The following is a 20,672-nucleotide window of genomic DNA, read 5'->3' on the forward strand; positions in this document are numbered from 1 at the left end:
TCATTTATTTCAACAAAATTAAGGCAACATTCACTGTATTTGAGACAGTTTTATTATTTGTTTTGCACTTTGATACCTTTTGGAGATGTGTACAGAATATTAAGCGTATATTGGCAGCGCCATACACCTCCTTTTATTTTTTAAGCCAACCAAACAGCAAGGGACAACAGACCCAACTTCAGAGTGCAGCTGCAAGAACCCTGTGGCTGAAAGCTGCATCAGCATTTGTTCAAACCTATTAAAACTTTGAAAAAGCATGAACTAAAGATCAGGTGGCAACCTTACAAAACTGGGCTACAGAAGTCTGCTGCTGGAATGCCTAGGAAACTCACTCTGACCTGGTGGAGTGGACACATAAAAGCACAGGAGGAGATTTGTTCTTGAGAGTGTAAGCTCTAGCGATCAGATGTCTTATCTATCGAGTGACTTTAAACTTGGAAGCAGGATGTCCCTTGCAAGGTGTTGAGGACAGGACAAATAGGGAATCTGTCTTTGTCTTTGGTTTGGGTGCTTTGAAGCCGGGAAGACAGATGGCAGGACTGTGTGTTCACTGAGGTGAAAGACTGATACCACCTTGGCAAGAACAGATGGTCTTGGGCATAAGACTACCTTATTGTGAAGAATGAGGAATGGCTTTTTACAAAAGACAGCCAGCAACTCAGAGACACATCTTATAGATGTGGTAGCAACCAAAAAGGCAACTTTGGAATAATCTAAGGGGTGATTTCTGCAGTTCAGAGAGAACAAAGATGAGATAACAAGGAAGCACAGGGTGCTGTAAGAGGCACTTGATGCAAGATACACCTCGAATAAAGGGAGAGCGAATCCGAAACCTGCCTTTCAGAGTGCTTAAGGCCTAGTTCTGGTCAAGTCCTGATTGTAGTAAAGCCAGAATGTGGGACACAGAGTAACTTAGTTTCTGGGATTGAACTTTGCACAAGTCAATGAAAATCTTTATCTTTATTGAATCTAATCTAATATTATTCTTTAGGGAAGTGGCTTTTCTTGCATTTAGCAAGGTAGAAAAACAGGGACTGGTTAGGTCATAGATAGGAGTAGCTCAAGGGATGCCCACATCCCTAAATAGATAAAAAATATGCAGCAAAATAACCCTCTGATGGGACTTTATATGGGCATAACACTGAGCTATAAATGTAAAATATATGTCATTTTATTGTTACAAAATGACAGAAAAAAGAAACAAAAATATATACAAACAGGTAAGTACACACTCATGTGATATGAATAAAATGTTTAGCAACTGATAGCATGCATGACCGGTCTGGAGTATGGATGTCTTCTATTGGGCTGTGGAGACCCAAAGCGTTTTGATGTAATACAGTATTATAATCTTCTTCAGGGGTCTTTGAACACCAAACCAATGAAGGTATCTGAGATAGAGACTTGTCTCTATCTCAGATACCTTCATTGGTTCTGTGTTCAAAGAAGATTATAATACTGTATTACATCAAAACGCGTTGGGTCTCCAAAGCCCAATAGAAGACCGCCATACTCCAGGCCGGTCATGCATGCTATCAGTCGCTAAACATTTTATTCATATCACATGAGTGTGTACTTACCTGTTTGTATATATTTTTGTTTCTTTTTCTGTCATTTTGTAACAATAAAATTACATATATTTTACATTTATATCTCAGTGTGATGCCCGTATAAAGTCCCATCAGAGGGTTCTTTTTCTGCATATTTAGCAAGGTAAAAATGACAGACTTAGCAACCCCTCTGTCTCTTAAGACCTGGGCTTTAACAGCTATGAGGTAAAGCCAGAGACTGAGAAGCATGTTTAACAAATGACCCTGAGGCTGCAGGTCTGACCTTATGGGTAGATTCCAGGGATAATTTCCTATTAGTCTATGTCTGTGTACCAAGTTATTCTGGACCAGTTTGGTGCAATGAGAATCACTGTTTTACGTACCTGGTGCTGGAGGACAACAGAGAGAGGGCTTCCCTTGCGGCTAAATTCCAGACTCCCCTGAAAGTGAGAACAGGAGGAGTCAGGCCCAAAGTAGCACAGGTCGCCTGTGATGTTGTTTGAAGAGGACTTCAGAAGGGTTTCTGATGTGCTAAGTAGTGACTGCAGACATGTGGAGTCTGTGAGACGTGGCAGGTCTGTGGTTGCACTGAGACAATGGGAAGTTAGTTCAAGCCAGAGTTGGGAGCCAGGAGGATAACAGAGCAGGCAAGGTCAGAGGGGAAGATGAGGTTAAACACAGGAGAACAGAAGAGAATACTCGTGGACAAGCCGAGGTCAGGTCAGGAGACAGGTAGGAGGATAGTCGAGGACGAGCCGGGTCGGTAGCAGAGAACTTTCAGGAACAAGGATCACAGGAACACGGTACAAACTAACGATCAATCAGCAACTTCAAATCACTGACACATTTATAAAGGCCCATGTGAAGTGCTGGCAGAGATGCTGGGTCCCAGAACCCTTCTCCTGCCATTGGTGTCCTAACAGATGCTGGGTCCTAGAGTCCTTCTCCTAACATTGGTACACTGTGTTCTTTTCTTGCGGAGGTAGAATTAACACTGGGGGAGGGCATAAATTGGTCTGAACTGAAACCAAAGGATTACCAATGCATCCAATGCCAGTGCTTGGGGATCCTTGGTCCAGGTCACAATCAAAGGAAGCGTGTTGTTGAATCTGGAGGCCAGGATGTCGACATCAGGGATCCCCCATTTTTAACCTATCAGATTGAAGATGACAGGGTCCCAGGTGGTGGCGATTGAGGTAATCTGCTTTCCAGCTGTCCATTTCTGGCCTGTGGACCACAGGAATTACTCTGCCATGAGATAATCTGGCTTTCATCCTTTAAGGCTAAATGACTCCTGGTGCTCCCTTGAATGCTGATGTAGGCCACAATTGTGGCATTTTCTGACTGCACCCTGAATTGGTGTCTTTGCAGAAAGGGGTTCTAGTGTTGCAGAGCCATCCTTATTTCTCTGTGCTCTAGGATATTGATAGGGAGCTTGGCTTCCACCAGTGATAATGTTCCCTGGGCTGTGAAAGACTGGAACACTCCTCAGTCTGAATAATTGGCATCTTTTGTTTTCACTTTCCAGTGATAAAGAAGGAAAGACTTCTCAATTGTTAAGGCTGCACTGGAGATGCACTAAGTTAGGGAATCCCTTGTTTGCTGGGCAGGAGCATGTGTGGGTCAAGTGAAGGAGCATGTTTGTTCCAGGTTGACAATACGCGTTGATGTTCTCAAAATATTGATATAGCCTCAAAGTGAAGATTTATGGAAATTGATCAGTCAACAAAAGCCTGGAGCATCTCACTTGTCCTGTGGACATTAACATACAGCTGAAAGGGAGATAAGTCCTTCAGGAGAACCTGTGACCTGGGTTGCCCTGAGTTCTGGGAAGGGCAAGAAGAGGTGCTAGGTCCTTTGGAATACTCTAGAGGCCAGAGGATAGGCCAAAAGGCAGTGTAACAAACTGAAAATGACTGTCTGCCACTGCAGAGCACAGAAAACACTGATGAGGTAGAGAAATTGAAATATGCAGATAAGAATCTTGCATGCTTAAGGATGCCATGTATTCCCCTTGTCTCAGAGAGGTAATAACTGACTTTGCAGACTCCCTGTAAAATGTTGGAATTTGGTTGTATATGTTTTTTAGGTCCAGAATACAATGAATGCTCCTGTTCAACTTTGAATAAAAGCCATTGAACCGGTCTTGTGATGGTACTTTCGAAACTTCTCCCTGGGACAACAGATGATTCATGGCATTCTTCTAATCTGACTGTCTTTGAGCAGTTTTTGGATGATCTGAGAGAAGAAAGCTGAGTGAATAGAGTTTTCGAACTCTTACCTTTTTACTGCTTTGAAACCACCAACTGAACCCACAAATCTGGGAGGTCTTTGACCCAGAAACAAGCAAACTGTAATAGCAATCTCCCTAATCTCAGGAGTGAGAGCACTCCCTCATTGGGAAGAGAGCTTTGCAGCCCAACTCTTCTGCAAAAAGGAAGGGTTAAAGGTTTTTAAACTTGAGGCCTGGGTAGAGTTATTAGGTGCTTTCCTTTTGGAAGAGGTAAAGGCTCCTGAGAAGGGGGGTTTTGGGATCTTCCGCTTTGGAAGTATAACCTTCCCTCCTGTGAAAACTTTAATACATTTGTCAAGTGCTTCCCAAAAAAGATGTCTTTTTTCAAAGTGCATATGTGTGAGGCATCTTTTACAGGCAGTTTCAGCTGTCCAGGCTTAAAGCCATAGGATTCCGTGCATATGAATGAAGATTAGGGTTATTCTGGGTTATTCTGGAAAACTTCTATCATTACTTTTTCTAGGGTATCCACACAAAAGAGCAGAGAAGAAGGTAACTGTTGCAACTGCTCAGTTAACGTGGTTGAAAACCCACACATATACTAGACATGTGCAATTCATTTTTATTTAAAAAAAAAAAAAACCCCAGTGTAGATCCATTGTCAATTACTACGCCTGCCCCTGAAAAAAAAAGGAAAAAAAAAACTACAAAACCTTCGGTTTCGTTGAAGGTTCCCATCGTCTTCATGCTCTGCCATCTGACAGTTCTTAAAAGCGGAGTTCCGCCTCCCCCTCCACCCCTCCAAAAATTAAAAGTCAGCAGCTACACATACTGTAGCTGCTGACTTTTAATATTAGGACACTTACCTGTCCTGGAGTCCAGCGATGTCAGCACTGCAGGTGATGTTTCCATCAGCTATCGGGTGCTGCCGCCATTGCCGGTAAGAGAACCTGGCAGTGAAGCCCTGCGGGCTTCATGGGCGGGTCCCTACTGTGCACGCACGAAGCGGGCTGCACATTCGGATTGGCCCGGTGGCGAGGGGGAAGGGGGAGGGGGCTAAACTTCCAAGGAACTTCAAAAACAGGTACCCGTTCCCCCCTCCCCCCTGAAAGGTGGCAAATGTGGCACCGGAGGGGGGGAGGAAGCAAAAGAGCGTAAGTTCCACTTTTGGTGGCAGTCACTCGATGACATCAGCAGGTGACACTGCCCCTTGTGACATCACTGAAGTCCTTTATTAAAAAATAAAAATGTCTGTCCCTGTAGATCCATTGTCGATCACGACGCCCGCCACTAACGGGGGGGGGAATAAAACTTTGGTCTTGTTGAAGGCTCCCGCGTCTGCCTGCTCTGCCGTCTGACATTTCTTAAATGACTAAGGGGCGGAATCACTCAGTAGGACTGGGTCGATGACAAGGGGGCAGGGACACTGTTGTAATGTTATCGATACAGTTTGCCCCATCGGTTGACTCCGCCCCTTAGTCATATAAGAGATGTCAGACGGCAGGGCAGGCAGACTGCGGGAGCCTTTGACAAAACTGATGGGTTTTTTTTGCTCTGGCGGTGCGGCATGCTCCGTGATTGACGATGGATCTACAGTGGGGGACATTTTTATTTTTAGTAAAGAACTTAAATGGGTAGGGGTACCCCATACTCTTTCACATGGGGGCCGGGACCTGGGGCCCCCCTGGTTAAAGCCCCTTGCCCGCAGACCCCTTCAACCCTGGGCGGTCAACATAGGGACAAGGTGGCATGTTGGGGCCATGTGGCCTGGTGTGGTTCGGGGGGGGCGCTTGTTTGCCATTCCCCTTTCCTGATCTGCCGGGCTGGATGCTGGGGCCTGGTTTGGATTGGGGTAGGACCCAACACTGCTTTTTTTCCCAGAATTTTTCATTGCTGGCATTCTTTTGTTAACATTTCAGCTGTTAGTGGGGAAGCCTGCTGACAGCTGATGAGTCATCGGTTGTTAAGGACGCGGCGGCCGGCTTCCTGGCCTGCTCCCAAACAAACAGCTAATCTTCACATAGAATTCAAATTGGTCGATCGTTTTTCGACTGAACCGAATTCAAATAATTTAAAAAATTTGGGATACCTTAGCAAATTAATAAACAAAATTAAATTAAAATAAATGAAACTAAACTAAACAAATTCTGAAACAAATCAACGAAACTAAATTAGTAATATAACAAATCTCTCTGAAACTAAACAAAACAAATTATACCCGTTCTGCACAACATATAACATATACCCAGTCAAGTCACTTGTCTCAGGTGATACACAGAGATAAGATCTTACTACATAAGTTGTATCTCTTTATCTGCAGTTATTTCTCCTCTACATTCAAAGTCCAGAATTTACACAGGATTTCTGAGCTCTGAAAAGCAGGAGGTGGGGAGCTTAAGTTACACTCTGCAGAGCTCCATGAGGACAGCTCTGAGCCCTGATTGGAGTGAAGGGACACACTCCCCTTGACACAAAACATGGAGAATGTTTGAATTTTGAATCACAGGCTGTGTGCTGGAGCTCTCCTCCCAGATCACCTTTTTATCTCTTGTGTTGGGAAAACCTGTCAGAAATAACTCATGCTTATAGTGGGGGAAACGAGGCAGCAGACAGAAATCACACCCAGTGATTTGGATAGAAACAAGTACACATTATAGAAGGCTGTGCTTTGTTCATATGTTTTTATGTCTGAGATTTGCAACCACTTTAGAGGAAGGTCCTGGAATACAGGATCATATTGGTGGTTCATTGTCCTAGTCCAGTTAGCTGCAGCATGATAGAAGTTTCAGCCAGGACTGTCTTCCCGAATGGGCACGCCAGGCAGTTGCCCGGGGGCCCCACATGCCAAGGGGCCCCAAATACAGGGGGACAATTTACACTGATCTGTCCCCCCTAGGTCAGATTAGTTTACTTGGGGGGTCTAGCGCCCCTTCCCCCCAGACCAGTTTGTTTGTCCACCGGGCACAGGCGCCAGCTGCTTTGGTTTGCGGCTCTGAGTTTTCGTTGCACTGGTTGCTAGGAAGGCCAGCAGACTGGCATCTAGCAACCAGTGACGTCCTGAGGAGAGGACCCAGCATGCACAGCGGAGGAGGATCCTCCTCGGCACCTAGAATGGCTCCACCCACCTCCTCCCTTCATGTGCTGTGCGGCCGCTGTGGAAGGTAATTAGACTGCTGCAGCTGCTTGATTTTTTTTCTCTCTCTCTCTCCATCCTCTGTCTGTGCCATCCTTTACCTGCCATGTACATCTTCTGTGTGCCATGTACATCGTCTGTGTGCCATCTTCTGTGTGCCATCCACATCCTCTTTATCCTTTACCTGCCATGTACATCCTCTGTGTGCCATCCTATACTTGCCATTTACATCCTCTGTGTGCCATCCTATACTTGCCATTTACATCCTCTGTGTGCCATTCTATACTTGCCGTTTACATCCTCTGTGTGCCATCCTATACCTGCCATGTACATCCTCTGTGTGCCATCCTATACCTGCCATGTGCATCCTTTGTGTGCCATCCTATACCTGCCATGTACATCCTCTGTGTGCCATCCTATACTTGCCATTTACATCCTCTGTGTCCCATCCTATACTTGCTATGTACATCCTCTGTGTGCCATCCTGTGTGCAATCCTATACTTGCCATGTACATCCTCTGTGTGCCATCCTATACTTGCCAAGTACATCCTCTGTGTGTGCCATCCTATACCTGCCATGTACATCCTCTGTGTGCCATCCTATACCTGCCATGTACATCCTCTGTATGCCATCCTAAACCTGTCATGTACATCCTCTGTGTGGAAAAAGTAATCAATATAAATCGATTACCTATAGCGCTTGCTGTGATATAATAAATAGTGAATAAATATGCGTTAAAAAATAATGCGTGGAAAATCTATAAACATATACTGAATAAAATAACAATCAAGTCCATGTGTAGAAATAAATATCAAATAGTCCAATGAATAATGTAAATTCCAAAAACAATTAGGTAAATATAATAAATAAATAGATAAAGTGCCAATATTCCTTCTTCTCTTCTTCCCAATAAAATGTGACCCTTCACCGTGGAGAATAAGTGAAATTCAGACTCACCAGAAGACGTGGGTCCTGTATGCCTTACGGCATCAGGACCAACCTTGCTTTGGAGACAATCTCCAGATACAGGAACGTCCCTCCTGGCGGACCCGGATATCCCATCTATGGTACCAGTATCGTTGCTGGCTCACTCCGGGGGGATATCCAGGTCCGCCAGGAGGGACGTTCCTGTATCTGGAGATTGTCTCCAAAGCAAGGTTGGTCCTGATGCCGTAAGGCATACAGGACCCACGTCTTCTGGTGAGTCTGAATTTCACTTATTCTCCACGGTGAAGGGTCACATTTTATTGGGAAGAAGAGAAGAAGGAATATTGGCACTTTATCTATTTATTTATTATATTGACCTAATTGTTTTTGGAATTTACATTATTCATTGGACTATTTGATATTTATTTCTACACATGGACTTGATTGTTATTTTATTCAGTATATGTTTATAGATTTTCCACGCATTATTTATTTTTTAACGCATATTTATTCACTATTTATTATATCACAGCAAGCGCTATAGGTAATCGATTTATATTGATTACTTTTTCCACATTCTGCACTAGCACTTTCTATAGCAGCTGCTATTACAAGTATTTAAAAATATTCACTTGTTTACAATTATTTATATATATTTAATTTAGGTGTTACACTTTCACATATTTAAAATTACATTATACCACTCACTATAGGACTAGGCTCTTATAAATATTTAAATAGACCCCTCCTTGGCGCAGGTAATATACTTGTATCTTCAGGTATATTTTTTTTCCACATCCTCTGTGTGCCATCCTATACCTGTCATGTACATCCGCTGTCTCTGTGCCATTCTATACCTGCCATGTTCTCTCTGTTATTCAAAAATCCATAGTGTTTTCGTACTGTAATTTCTTGTTTTTCAATTCCTTGTGTTTCAAACTCATTTTATATTGTCCAAACATTGTGATAATGTTTAAACACTGATTTTGTTGGAGGTACCAATAAATATTCTTATCGATAATTTGCATTTTTATTCTCGTGGGTGATTGTGTAGGTAGGGCCCCAGTGCACTGCATTGCCCGGGGGCCTATAAGGCTCTTAAGATGGCACTGGTTGCAGCGATAGTTGGTTGTAGTGCCTGCAAGTGTATAGAAAGCCTTTAGGAGCGTCTAAACTTCCAGAATCTTTGAATGAAGGAACATCTTCAGTCGATACAGTAAAATTTCAACAATGCTGAGGCTTTTGTGCACAGCGGAAATGAGGAAATCCACATTAGCGAGCATGATGCATGAAGCTGCAGCTTCAGGAGAATAGGGGTCTGAGGGTAAGAAATCTTCAACAGTTTCCTCTAACACTTCCTCAGGGTCCTCTTCATACCCTTCTGTGTCTGCCTCTTCTAAGGCCAGACATATTGGGATGTGACTCAGGTAGAGAGACTCAGGTAGAGACGGAAAAGCTGGAGAAGGGGCTTAGTATTTTGTAACCTTGGACACAGATGGCTTTGTTAAAGCTGTTCGTTGTCTGGGGAAATGAAACCAAGGTGCATAAAAATCTGCCTTTGTCAGGTAGGTCACTTTTTGTGTGCCTGAAATAGAACTAGAGTCAGAATCAGAAACCAGTGTTAAAATAAGGTTCTGCTCTGGTGGAAGGGAAGCTTTATCACTCTGAGGTTTAGTGTTGTGTGGGTCTTCAGAAGGGAGTTTTTGCCATGAATCCTTCTTGCTTGGTTTCCAGCATAGAGATGAGGTTATTCCCCTGTGGGGTACTTACAGAGTAGGGTGCAGAATATAAGTTAAGCATGTCAGGAAGGAGTGCGCAGCAACCTGGGTGAAGACTTTGCTGTAGCGAAGTACTCATGGCAAAAGGGTTGGAAGAAGCGCCTAAATACCTTTTAAATTCTCTTGGTAGAGTGGACTTTTTTTTTTTTATTTAAAGCATTTTTATTAAATTTGTTCTTTAAGGATACAGTACATTTCATTTTTCAGATGTTTCTTAAAACAGGAAAATACCACGTTCAATACAATTCAATGTAATCCAATTCACCATGAAAAATAAAATTAAACACAACAAGTGTAAACAATCCGTGAAAAGTGATCTCACAAACTCCAAACTTAAAGTGACAAGTGAAAAAGGGAAAAAAAAAAGGGAAAGAGGGGATAATTCCCCAATATACTTTGATAATGAAAAAAAAAAAGTGTAAATATTTTTAGTGATAGGTCTCATATGTGGCTAATATTGTGAAATATTTTGGTGTATAATTTTAGATCCATTATATTTGTGAAGTGAAGAAAAAAAAAAAAGACCCCAAGGAGAAAATTTTTCCTGTTTTTTCCAAAAAAAAAAAAGAAAAAAAAAAACATCTGAACCAAATAGAGCTGTTGTTGTCAGGACAATCACAAGTTTCATTTAACTTTATAGAGGAATAAAAAAAAAAAAAAAAGAACATATAACATATTTTATGTATCATTCCTTCTACCTCTCCGTGCGTATCCCATTTGTCCCCCCCCCCATGGGGGGCTCCACCTACAGACCGATCGAAAGAGGGAAGAAAAAAAGAAAAGGAAGAGAGAGAGAAGGGAGGAGAAAAAAAAAAGGGGGGAAAAGATAAGGAAAAAAACCCCCATCGACTCCGGCAGAGTCAGGGGGATCTAGAGGCTCACTCCTTATACAGGTAGAGTGGACTTAAAATGTGCAACCAGTGGTGTGATGTAACACCTGGTCATCCACCTGAGACTAAACTTTGAGTGATTGAATTTTAGTGCCAAATTTGAAAAATTTACACTAATAAGTGAATAAATTCCAAACCTAACTCCGCTTTTTCAAATAATGGCCAGAGATACAGCATGAGCCTGTCTTACCTTGTCCATATCTCTGGTCCCTATGAAGGGTCCAGGCTTAACCCGTCACGATGGGCTTACCCCTGAAGGCGTCTTAAGCTCCATGGTTCTGTAGGGATGGACCATTGCCCTAGACCTGTGTAGCATCCGGCAGCTGACTACAATAAGATGTGCTGAGGTGAGCACTTGTGAAGGACCCAGTGCCAGGAGCAACATCACACACCATCTCCACTCACAGAGTTGGGTAGGGTATGGGGCAGGTGCCCATGGGACGTGTCCTCAAAACTTGCCAGTGTTCAATCACTTAACAATATAAGCCTATAACCCAAGTCCTGTACTGTACAATTAAGATAAATATATTTTTACTAAGAACCCTCAAAAGAAAACGATGCAAAATGCTAAATAATAAAGTTTAGCACCCATAACACACACAAATGTCTCAACAAAGCTACACTATGAGCATTAAAGTATCTTCTGATAATTAAATGAAGTAACAAAGGCAGTGGTGATAGAGGGAATGCATACTTAAATTACAGCACAGCTAAGCACAAAGCGTCTGGGTCTAGTGGTGATTACTACCTGAGCTAAATCTGTTGTTACGCCACTGCTCTAGGACTCCGTTTATGAAATTCCACATCTGTAAATGACAACTTGAACTCAATTAATGCTTTGACTCACCTATTTTGGAACTTTGCTGCTTGATCTGGAACTTTTTTTTGTCTGTTATTATCCTGGCTTGCAATGTTTTCAATATGCTGGAAAGTGAGAATAACTTTTACATTCATGCAGTATATTCGTTTTATCAAGATCAGAGATATTCCTTGAGAAATCACGTTTTTTTTTTATCTAATGTTAAATAATTCGCAGTTTCAAGATTAGGGTAGCAAAAATTCATACATTAAAAATGAGTAACTAAAGTGCTTTTACCAGAAAGGTAAGCAATAAGCTTAGTAAATTCAAGGTTTCCATCAATTTCCTTGGTAACACTAACAATGTTATATAGCAATTTCTCAATCCACAATCAGCAATATAAGAGAATTCAGGCCAGATCATTGCTTGTATGAATATACCAGTGTATACTAGTAATGCCCTTGTAAACATATTTGTACAGGCTACCTTACAACAAATGTAATCTTCTAGTTCTTTTCTTACAGCAAGTCTAGGTCTTAGATTTAAGAATTTATGTATTTATGTATTTGCACACCACATACTAATGTGTGTTTATATATAATATATGATGGTGGACTTCTCATATGTACAAAAAATAATAGGAATGTCACAGTTCATGATTTATTATACAGACTTAGCTGATATACTTTTTTAAATAGTTTTTCCTACATTTAAAAATGCATACCATACAGCAGTCAATATACTACGGAACTACATTTTGTTATACCTACAAGAAACAACTGAGCTTATTTTTTATCAAGAATTGTTATGAATAACCTGGGGTTCTGAGAGTAATGATTATCAGTTTATGAATACAGAGTGTTCATATATTTTACAATATGGACTGCTGCTTTTTGATTTTCCTGTAGAACCTCTACTTTGTACTGGTTGACAGGGATTTAGATGAAGGAATACGTTTAGTGTGTCCCTGAAAGCTTCATGCCTTCTAAATCACTGAAACAAAGAATATACCTTACCGTTCCTAGTATCTTGCCATGCCATGATGTACTGTATATGAGCTATAAAAAGATGAGGTTCCTAAAGAGAATGCCCAAGGTTTTGATTTACTTACAAATTTTAGCATCCCTATCCATGCTCGCTTTTAAAGAATTTGAATAAATGTTATTTCCAGAATACTGGAATTTACAGCAATAAGAACTTCCAGAGCTCACAAGCACTTTATTACTCACAAACGTATATTATCTGATTTTCACAAGCACTGCTCAAATCTGTTGCATCAGTTGCGGAAAATGTGAATATCTTAATAAATTCATACTCCTGTTCAGTCAGTGATTTGTTTTTCAGATTAAATCGTAAGCTTTAGAAATATAGTTCAAGCCTCGCTTTCAGATCAATCTACTGCAGGATAGTCATCCTAGTCACGACTGCAGACTGACAGTGGTAAGAGCAGGCGTTGCGGAGGACGGTCAATGTGGACAGCTTTCCACCGGATGCTTGCATACTTAGATGTGCCTGTTTTAATCATCAACCATGTGAGTTGCTAAATGTACCTTCATTAACCTCCCTTGCAGTCTGAATATGTCAGTATTTTTGAATGTCAAAGCAGTACATTGTTTTGCATGGAAATCTGTTGTTTTATATTGTAGGCCTGTAACTCTTAGGAATAAAACAGTAAAAGTGAATAAAAATTCCTAATAAATTAAATGAAAAAATTATGAATAAAAATAAAAGGAATAAACCAGTAAAAGTGCAGGCAGGGCACTGGACAAAGCACTAGGGACAAAAGTGAGGTGGAATGGTTTGATACAGTAATGTAATCCTAACAGATTACAATGTATCATGTCATGTTTTTTGTACTTTTTTTTAATTTTCCACCCGGATCCGCCTCCCCGCGTCGCGGGGCTCGCAGGGAAGGGAACCTGGAAGACGGATGCCGGTGTTCTATCAGAATACCACTAACTATCAGATTCTGCAACCGGAAATGAGGTTCGAAAAGAAAAACTTACTGCGCATGCGCCATGCGTTCCAATAGCTTTCCTAATGCGACAGAACCTGAAGCACCTGCAGACATCTTGTTACCCTCACGCAAGTCTTCAATTTTAGATTTATTTTACCAGTAAACTGACCTTATAGACTGAATAACAGTATTAAATTTCTATTAGTATTGTAATATAGTAAATATAGTGAGAAACCTGCAGGTAGAAAGTGGCTATATCCATCCTGGTACACCCCACACTGCTCAGCGACAAACTGATTATACAGTGAAATAGACTATTTCACTCAGCCACGGTCAAATAGTCTATTTCAAATTTCAGTTATGTTCTGAGGGTGCATGTTTATGTCAACACAGGCAGATGTGTGTTTAGACATATCCACTGCCAGATTGTTTTTGGGGAAGCAAAGAATTTTAAATTCAACACAGCCAGATTCTATTTCCCCCAAAATTAGTTGGTTTAGTCCTGTATTTGTATACCCTAAATTACATCTGATTTTCATTATTTCACCTAGATATGTAATTAGGTATCTAGAATCTTTTTAAATTATAGCTTTATCTGGGAAAAGAGGCACAACACAAAAATGATCTTCAAACATCTGTGCATGCACTACTCTCTCCACAAGCTGCAATGAGTATAACTGTGCATTTCTAATGTCAATAGCTAAGTGGCCATATATAAGCTTATTCTCCATTCACCTAAGTTACAGCCCCCAAGAATATTTTTTGCTGACTGTAGAACTTACTGTTATTACCTTGTTTATATGCTCTACCTTCTGTTTAAGTTCATTCACTTTATCTGTCATCTCTGAAATTTCACACACAACTTTAGAATTATGTTCAAGCATTTCATTTGTGTTTTTCTTTAATTGCGCTCTACCAGTGCAAGTTAAGGCATACTAAATGAATGTATATTATCTTAAAAAACTAAACTATATATATATATATATATATATATATATATATACATACATACATACATACACACACGCACACATACACACACACACACACACACACACACATACACAAACATATATATATATATATATATATACACACACAGTTGTGCTCATAAGTTTACATACCCTTATCAGTTCTTGGCCATTTTTCCAAGAATATAAATGATAACACAAAGACTTTTCTTCTACTCATGGTTAGTGTTTGGCTGAAGCCATTTATTATCAATCAACTGTGTTTACTCTTTTTATATCATAATGACAACAGAAACTACCCAAATGACCCTGATCAAAAGTTTACAAACCCCAGTTCCTATAAACCGTTTATTGCCCCCTTTAACATCAATGACAGCTTGAAGTCTTTTGTGGTATTTGTGGATGAGGCTCTTTATCGTCTCGGATGGTAAAGCTGCCTATTCTTCCTGGCAAAAAGCCTCCAGATCTTGTAAATTCTTGGGCTGTCTTGCATGAACTGCACGTTTGAGATCTCCCCAGAGTGGCTCAATGATATTGAAGTCAGGAAACTGAGATGGCCACTCGAGAACTTCACTTTATTCTGCTGTAGCCAATGACAGTTCGACTTGGCCTTGTGTTTAGGATCATTGTCATGTTGGAATGTCCAAGTATGTCCCATGCACAGCTTCCGGGCTGATGAATGCAAATTTTCCTCCAGTATTTTTTGATAACATACTGCATTCATCTTGTCTTCAATTCTGACCAAATTTCCTGTGCCTTTGCAGCTCACACATCCCCAAAACATCTGCGATCCACCTATGTGTTTCACAGTAGGAATGGTGTACCTATCATCATTGGCCTTGTTGACTCCTCTCCAAATGGAGTGTTCATGGTTGTGGCCAAAAAGCTCAATTTTGGTCTCAGCACTCCAAATGAATTTGTGCCAAAAAGTTTGAGGCTTGTCTCTGTGCTGTTTGGCATATTGTAAGTGGGATACTTTGTGGCATTTGCGTAGTAATGGGTTTCTTCTGGTGACTTGACCATGCAGCCCATCTTTTTCAAGTGCCTCCTTATTGTGCATCTTGAAACAGCCACACCACATGTTTTCAGAGAGTCCTGTATTTCACCTGAAGTTATTTGTGGGTTTTTCTTTGCATCCCGAACAATTTTCCTGGCAGTTGTGGCTGAAATTCTAGTTGGTCTACCTGACCGTGGTTTAGTTTCAACAGAACCCCTCATTTTTCACTTCTTGATTAGAGTTTGAACAATGCTGATTGGCATTCTCAATTCCTTGGATATCTTTTTATATCCCTTTCCTGTTTTATACAGTTCAACTACCATTTCCCGCAGATCCTTTGACAATTCTTTTGCTTTCCCCATGACTCAGAATCCAGAAACGTCAGTGCAGCACTGGATGAAAGGTGCAAGGGTCTTTCAGGAGTCCAGAAACTCATTGACCTTTTATACACACACACTAATTACAAGCAAACAGATCACAAGTGAGGATGGTTACCTTTAATAGCCACGAAAACCACTTTGTGTCAACTTGTGTGCATGTTATTAGGCCAAAATCACCAGGGTATGTAAACTTTTGATTAAGGTCATTTGGGTAGTTTCTGTTATCATTATGATTTAAAAAGAGTAAACACAGTTGATTGATAATAAATGGCTTCCTCCTCTTTGCACTTGCAATTGAACCAATAGCCCTCAAAATCCGCGCCAATCCTGATATCAAAGGCCTTGAACTGGGTGGTTATCACCACAAACTATGTCTGTTCGCAGATGATATCCTCTTGTTCCTCACGTCCCCTCTCACCTCTGCCCCTAATCTTCTTCTTACCCTGACACAGTTCGTGAAAATCTCAGGCCTAGTTGTTAACCCCACAAAATCGAAAGCGCTCAATGTCTCCTTACTCACCCTCTCCTCTCCCACTTACGAACAGTACTCCCCTTTTCCTGGGCGACCAGCTACCTGCCCTATCTAGGAATTAAGTTGACAGCAGACCCCCGGGAGCTTTTTACAGCCAACTATCCTCCTATGCTACTTCACCTAGCGAAACTGATGAACTCCTGGTCTTCCCTGCCTCTTGCCTGGATGGGACGCATCACTGTTACCAAAATGGCTATCCTGCCTAAAATCTTGTATCTATTTTGAGTGCTACCTATTTGTGTCCCTTCTTACTACCTTCGTCAAATCCAACGACGGACTTTCTCCTATGTCTGGGGTAAGACCAGACCTAGAGTTTCACGCCGAATCCTCCATCTTCACAAACTCCAAGGCGGTTTGGGTCTCCCACAATACGCCAAGTACTATCAGGTGGCCCAATTAGCCCAGCTGACCAAGTGGCATGCTGCTCATGAAATCCCCCTTTGGGTGCCCCTTGAAGCGGTCGAATGCGATCCCCTCTCTGTTGCTAATTTATTATGGCTGACACCGTCGGACCGTCGGTCTGTTTCGAATCCTATCCTATGTCATTCCCTGCGTCTTTGGGATACCCTTAAATTTAAGTTTCAGCTCCAATCCCCCCACAACCCCCTGCTTTCATTTCTGCACAACCCATCCTTCCCCCCAGCCTGGGAAGCCCCATCGGCATTCCGTAATTGGGCGACGGCTGGCCTTCTCAGAGCACATTCCATGATCACATTCAACTCCTTTAAGCCTTTTCCAACGCTTTGTGAATCTTATAACATACCGAACTCGGAAATCTTTCGCTACCTACAAATTAAGCACTTTCTGGCCAAATGTATCCGCACTGACTCTTCCTTACCCAACATGACTTCTTTTGAACACACTTGCCTCCATGACCCACATGCCCGGGGCCTCATATCCTCGTTATACACCAGACTCACTGACTCCCCCGACCGTACTCCTCCTGCGTATACTACTAAGTGGGAACAAGATCTAGGGTCCGCCATAGATGTTGAAGATTGGTCCAAAATCTGGCAATCAATGGAGACGGCCTCACAAAATATAGTAGCCTCGGAAACAAATGATAAAGTGCTGATGCGATGGTATTTAGTACCCGCACGCATTGCAAAATTTTCACCCTCCTACTCTGCAACATGCTTTCGGGGTTGCCTGGAGACGGGCACACACTTGCACATTTGGTGGACTTGTCCATTGGTGCAAAAGTTTTGGCAGGCCGTCTTCCATATTCTCTCCACCCTGATGGACGTTCCGATCTCGTCTGATCCCCTACTGGCTCTCTTGAATGTAAAACCTGAACCACACCTGGGGACCCAATACCCCCACTCCTTATGTACTGGCCCCTCCGGCTATCCTTCCCCTTTCTCTTCCCCCTCTTTCTACCCCTCCCCCTTTTATCCTTGTCCCCTCTTGTTACCCCCTTCTCCCTGTCCCCCCCCCCCGACCTGCTTCCTTCCTTCTGCATACATATGTTGTAGCCCCTACAACGTCTGAGTTTAATCTACCTTGTCATTTTAACTATAGTTTACAGGTTACCCGTTCGACTTGTTCCCTCATTCTGGATGACTGTAGCCCATGATTTTCCTGTTTGATAGATACCCGTGAGGTTCCTCTCATCCCCCTGCCTTTTCCCACACGATATGGTAGACTTAGGTACTGTTCCCTTTTAGTTTAACAATTGGTTGGTTTTGCCTCCCCACCTAGGCACAGTGTTCTCCCTATATGGGGTGCCGGTGGGTGGGTGATACCAATCACTACTCTCTCGTGACCACCCATTTTACCGCCCCTTGTCTACTAACCCTCACGATTTGCTGTAGTTACAGTTATTGGTCATGCTCTGTTACTAAGCTTTGTTTACATTACCTTGCATTATTCTGTATGATAATAAATGGCTTCAGCCAAACACTAACCATGAGTGAAAGAAAAGTTTTTGTGTTATCATTCATATACTCGGAAAAATGGCCAAGAAATCATAAATTCTGCCAGGATATGCAAACGTATGAGCACAGCTGTGTATATATATATATATATATATATATATATATATATATATATACACATATATATATATATATATGTTCCCACACACAGACTGTGTGTTAAAGCCTACGCTTACTTGACCACATATGTATTTAGCTACATGTCCTTGATAAAAAAAAAATCTCAAAAAGCGTATATTTATTGGTTTGTACAAAAGTTATAGCACCTACAAACTATGGTGTATATACTGGAATTTACACAGCTTTTACTTTCTGACTGCCTGTCTCATTTCTTGAAGTGCTAAAATGGCAGGGCAGTACAACCCCCCCCCCCCCGAATTTCCCCCTTTTTTTTTGAAAATTACAAAAAAAATATATATATATATATTATTTTTTTTTACACAAAGTTGTCATTAAAATGATATATTGCTCACGCATGCCATAGGTCTATGTGGAATTACCCACCAAGATACATTCTGCTGCTTCTCCTGATTACGGAGATACCACATGCGTGAAACTTTTTGGCAGTCTAGCCGAGTACAGAACCCTGAAAACCAATCGCTTCAGGCTTTCTAAGGTCGTAAATTGTTGATTTCACTCCTCACTACCTATCTCAGTTTCAGAGGCCGTGAAATGTCAAAACAGCACAAAACTCCGCCAAATGACCCCTTTTCAGAAAGTAGACACCATAACCCTTAGGGGGGTTTTGTGCTATCTTGGCTTTTTATGGCCAAAAAGTCACACACATGTGGTATCCCCGTACTCAGGAGAAGCAGCAGAATGTATTTTGGGGTGTCATTTCACATATAGCTATGGCATGTTTGAGCAACATATCATTTAATTGACAATTTTGTGTAAAAAAAAAAAAAACAATATATATCTTGACTTTTCAGTGCCTCTGAAACTGCGATAGGTAGTGAGGCAGTAAAATAAGCAATTTACACCCTTAGAAAACCTGAAGGCGGTGATTGGTTCGGGGTCCCGTACACAGCTAGGCTCCCAAAAAGTCTCACACATGTGGTATCCCTGTACGAAGCAGCAGAATATATTTTGGGATGTCATTCCACATATATCCATGGCATGTGTGAGCAATATATCATTTAGTGACAACTTTGTGTAAAAAAAAAAAAAAAAATTGTAATTTTTCCCAAACTTGTGGCAAAATATAAAAGAGTCCTCAACGTTGGACTCAACATGCCTCTTAGCAAATAGCTTGGGGTGTCTACTTTCCAAAAAGGGGTCATTTGGGGGGTGTTTGAGCTATCCTGGCATTTTATGAAATGAAAGAACCACAATGTCCTTGTGAACCACCAGATAAGGTGACCGACAGAACAACGCAGCCAATTCAGAAACCCTGCGTGCCGAAGTAATGGCCACCAAGAAGGCCACCTTCTGTGAGAGAGTCAATAAAGGAATCTCTCAAAATAGGAGCTTTTGAAGAACAGATAACACCAAATTAAGATCCCACGGGGGCAACGGAGACCTCACAGGAGGGGCCATATGCACAAAAGTGTGAACCAAGGAATTTGAGGCTAACGGGCGTTGGAAAAAAATTGCCAACACATTTAATGGTGCCCAGAGCTAAGCACTTTTATACACCCTCTTGTAGAAATTCCAGCAGATGTGATATCCAGAAGGCACGGGGGGAGACACCCCGAGCTTCACACCAATATACGAAACCAAACCCGATAATAGATCTTGCGGGGAAGTACATTTTCTTGCTCTTAACAGAGTAGGAATCACTAAATCCAACAATCCTCTATCCTTCAGTACCTGCCTTTAAATAGCCAGGCCATTAAAGCCAGCGACTGTAAAGCGGGATAGAAGATCGGACCTTGAGACAACAGATCTTCTCTGAGAGGGAGCCACCAAGGAGCATCGGTGACCAGTCTTACCAACCCTGCGTACCAAGATCGGCGAGGCCAGGGGGCCACCAGAGCATCTCCTGCATCTGCCAAGGGGTCTTGTGATCTTGCTACGAACCTTCCTGATGAGACGAGAAGCCAGTAGATCCACATCGGGAGTCCCCCACTGGAGGCACAATTGTTGAAACACCTCCAGCTGGATAGACCATGCGCCCAGACTCAGAGCCTGCCGGGACAGACAAAGTCTGATTGCTCAGATTTCCAGGATATTGATCGGCAGAGCGGACTCCTCGTGAGTCCAAAACCCCTGGGTCTGTCCAGGGTACCTCCCCACCTGGGCAAACTGGCGTCGGTGGAGATCACCGTCCAGTATAAGCGCCGGAGAGTGGAGCCACCACAGCAAGGGGCCCCCTCGTGTCCCAGGTCAACCTGATCCAGGTCAACCTGATCAGATTGTCCAGGGATCCAGGATTCCTGTCCCATTTTGCCAGGGTCTCCCTCTGCAGAGGTCTTGTGTGAAACTGAGCAAATGGAACTGCCTCGAAAGTGGAAACCATCAACCCCAGCATTTGCATGCAAGTCCTGAGAGATGACCAGTGGTTGGACAACAGAAGCTGAATCGCATGCTGCAGCTTTTGCAGTTTCTCCTCTGGAAGAAACACTAGAGCTGAGACCAAATCCAG

At 42.1% G+C, this 20,672-nt stretch overlaps 1 protein-coding gene across 1 annotated transcript in view; it reads right to left on the reverse strand.

The window, feature by feature from the left end:
• Positions 1 to 20,472, reverse strand: part of LOC309569214 (uncharacterized protein) — a gene marked incomplete at both ends in the record, with an annotated part of 183,076 nt that extends 162,604 nt beyond the window's left edge. The window contains 4 exons of the mRNA XM_082274970.1: positions 11,360 to 11,436; positions 14,060 to 14,112; positions 20,108 to 20,215; positions 20,316 to 20,472. Coding sequence (XP_082131096.1) covers positions 11,360 to 11,436; positions 14,060 to 14,112; positions 20,108 to 20,215; positions 20,316 to 20,472 — 395 coding nt within the window. The remainder of the gene's footprint in view (positions 1 to 11,359; positions 11,437 to 14,059; positions 14,113 to 20,107; positions 20,216 to 20,315) is intronic.
• Positions 20,473 to 20,672: the final 200 nt, after the last annotated feature.

The sequence above is a fragment of the Pelophylax lessonae genome (genome assembly GCF_965119305.1).
Source record: "Pelophylax lessonae genome assembly, chromosome: 13".
NCBI classification, from domain to species: Eukaryota; Metazoa; Chordata; class Amphibia; order Anura; family Ranidae; genus Pelophylax; species Pelophylax lessonae.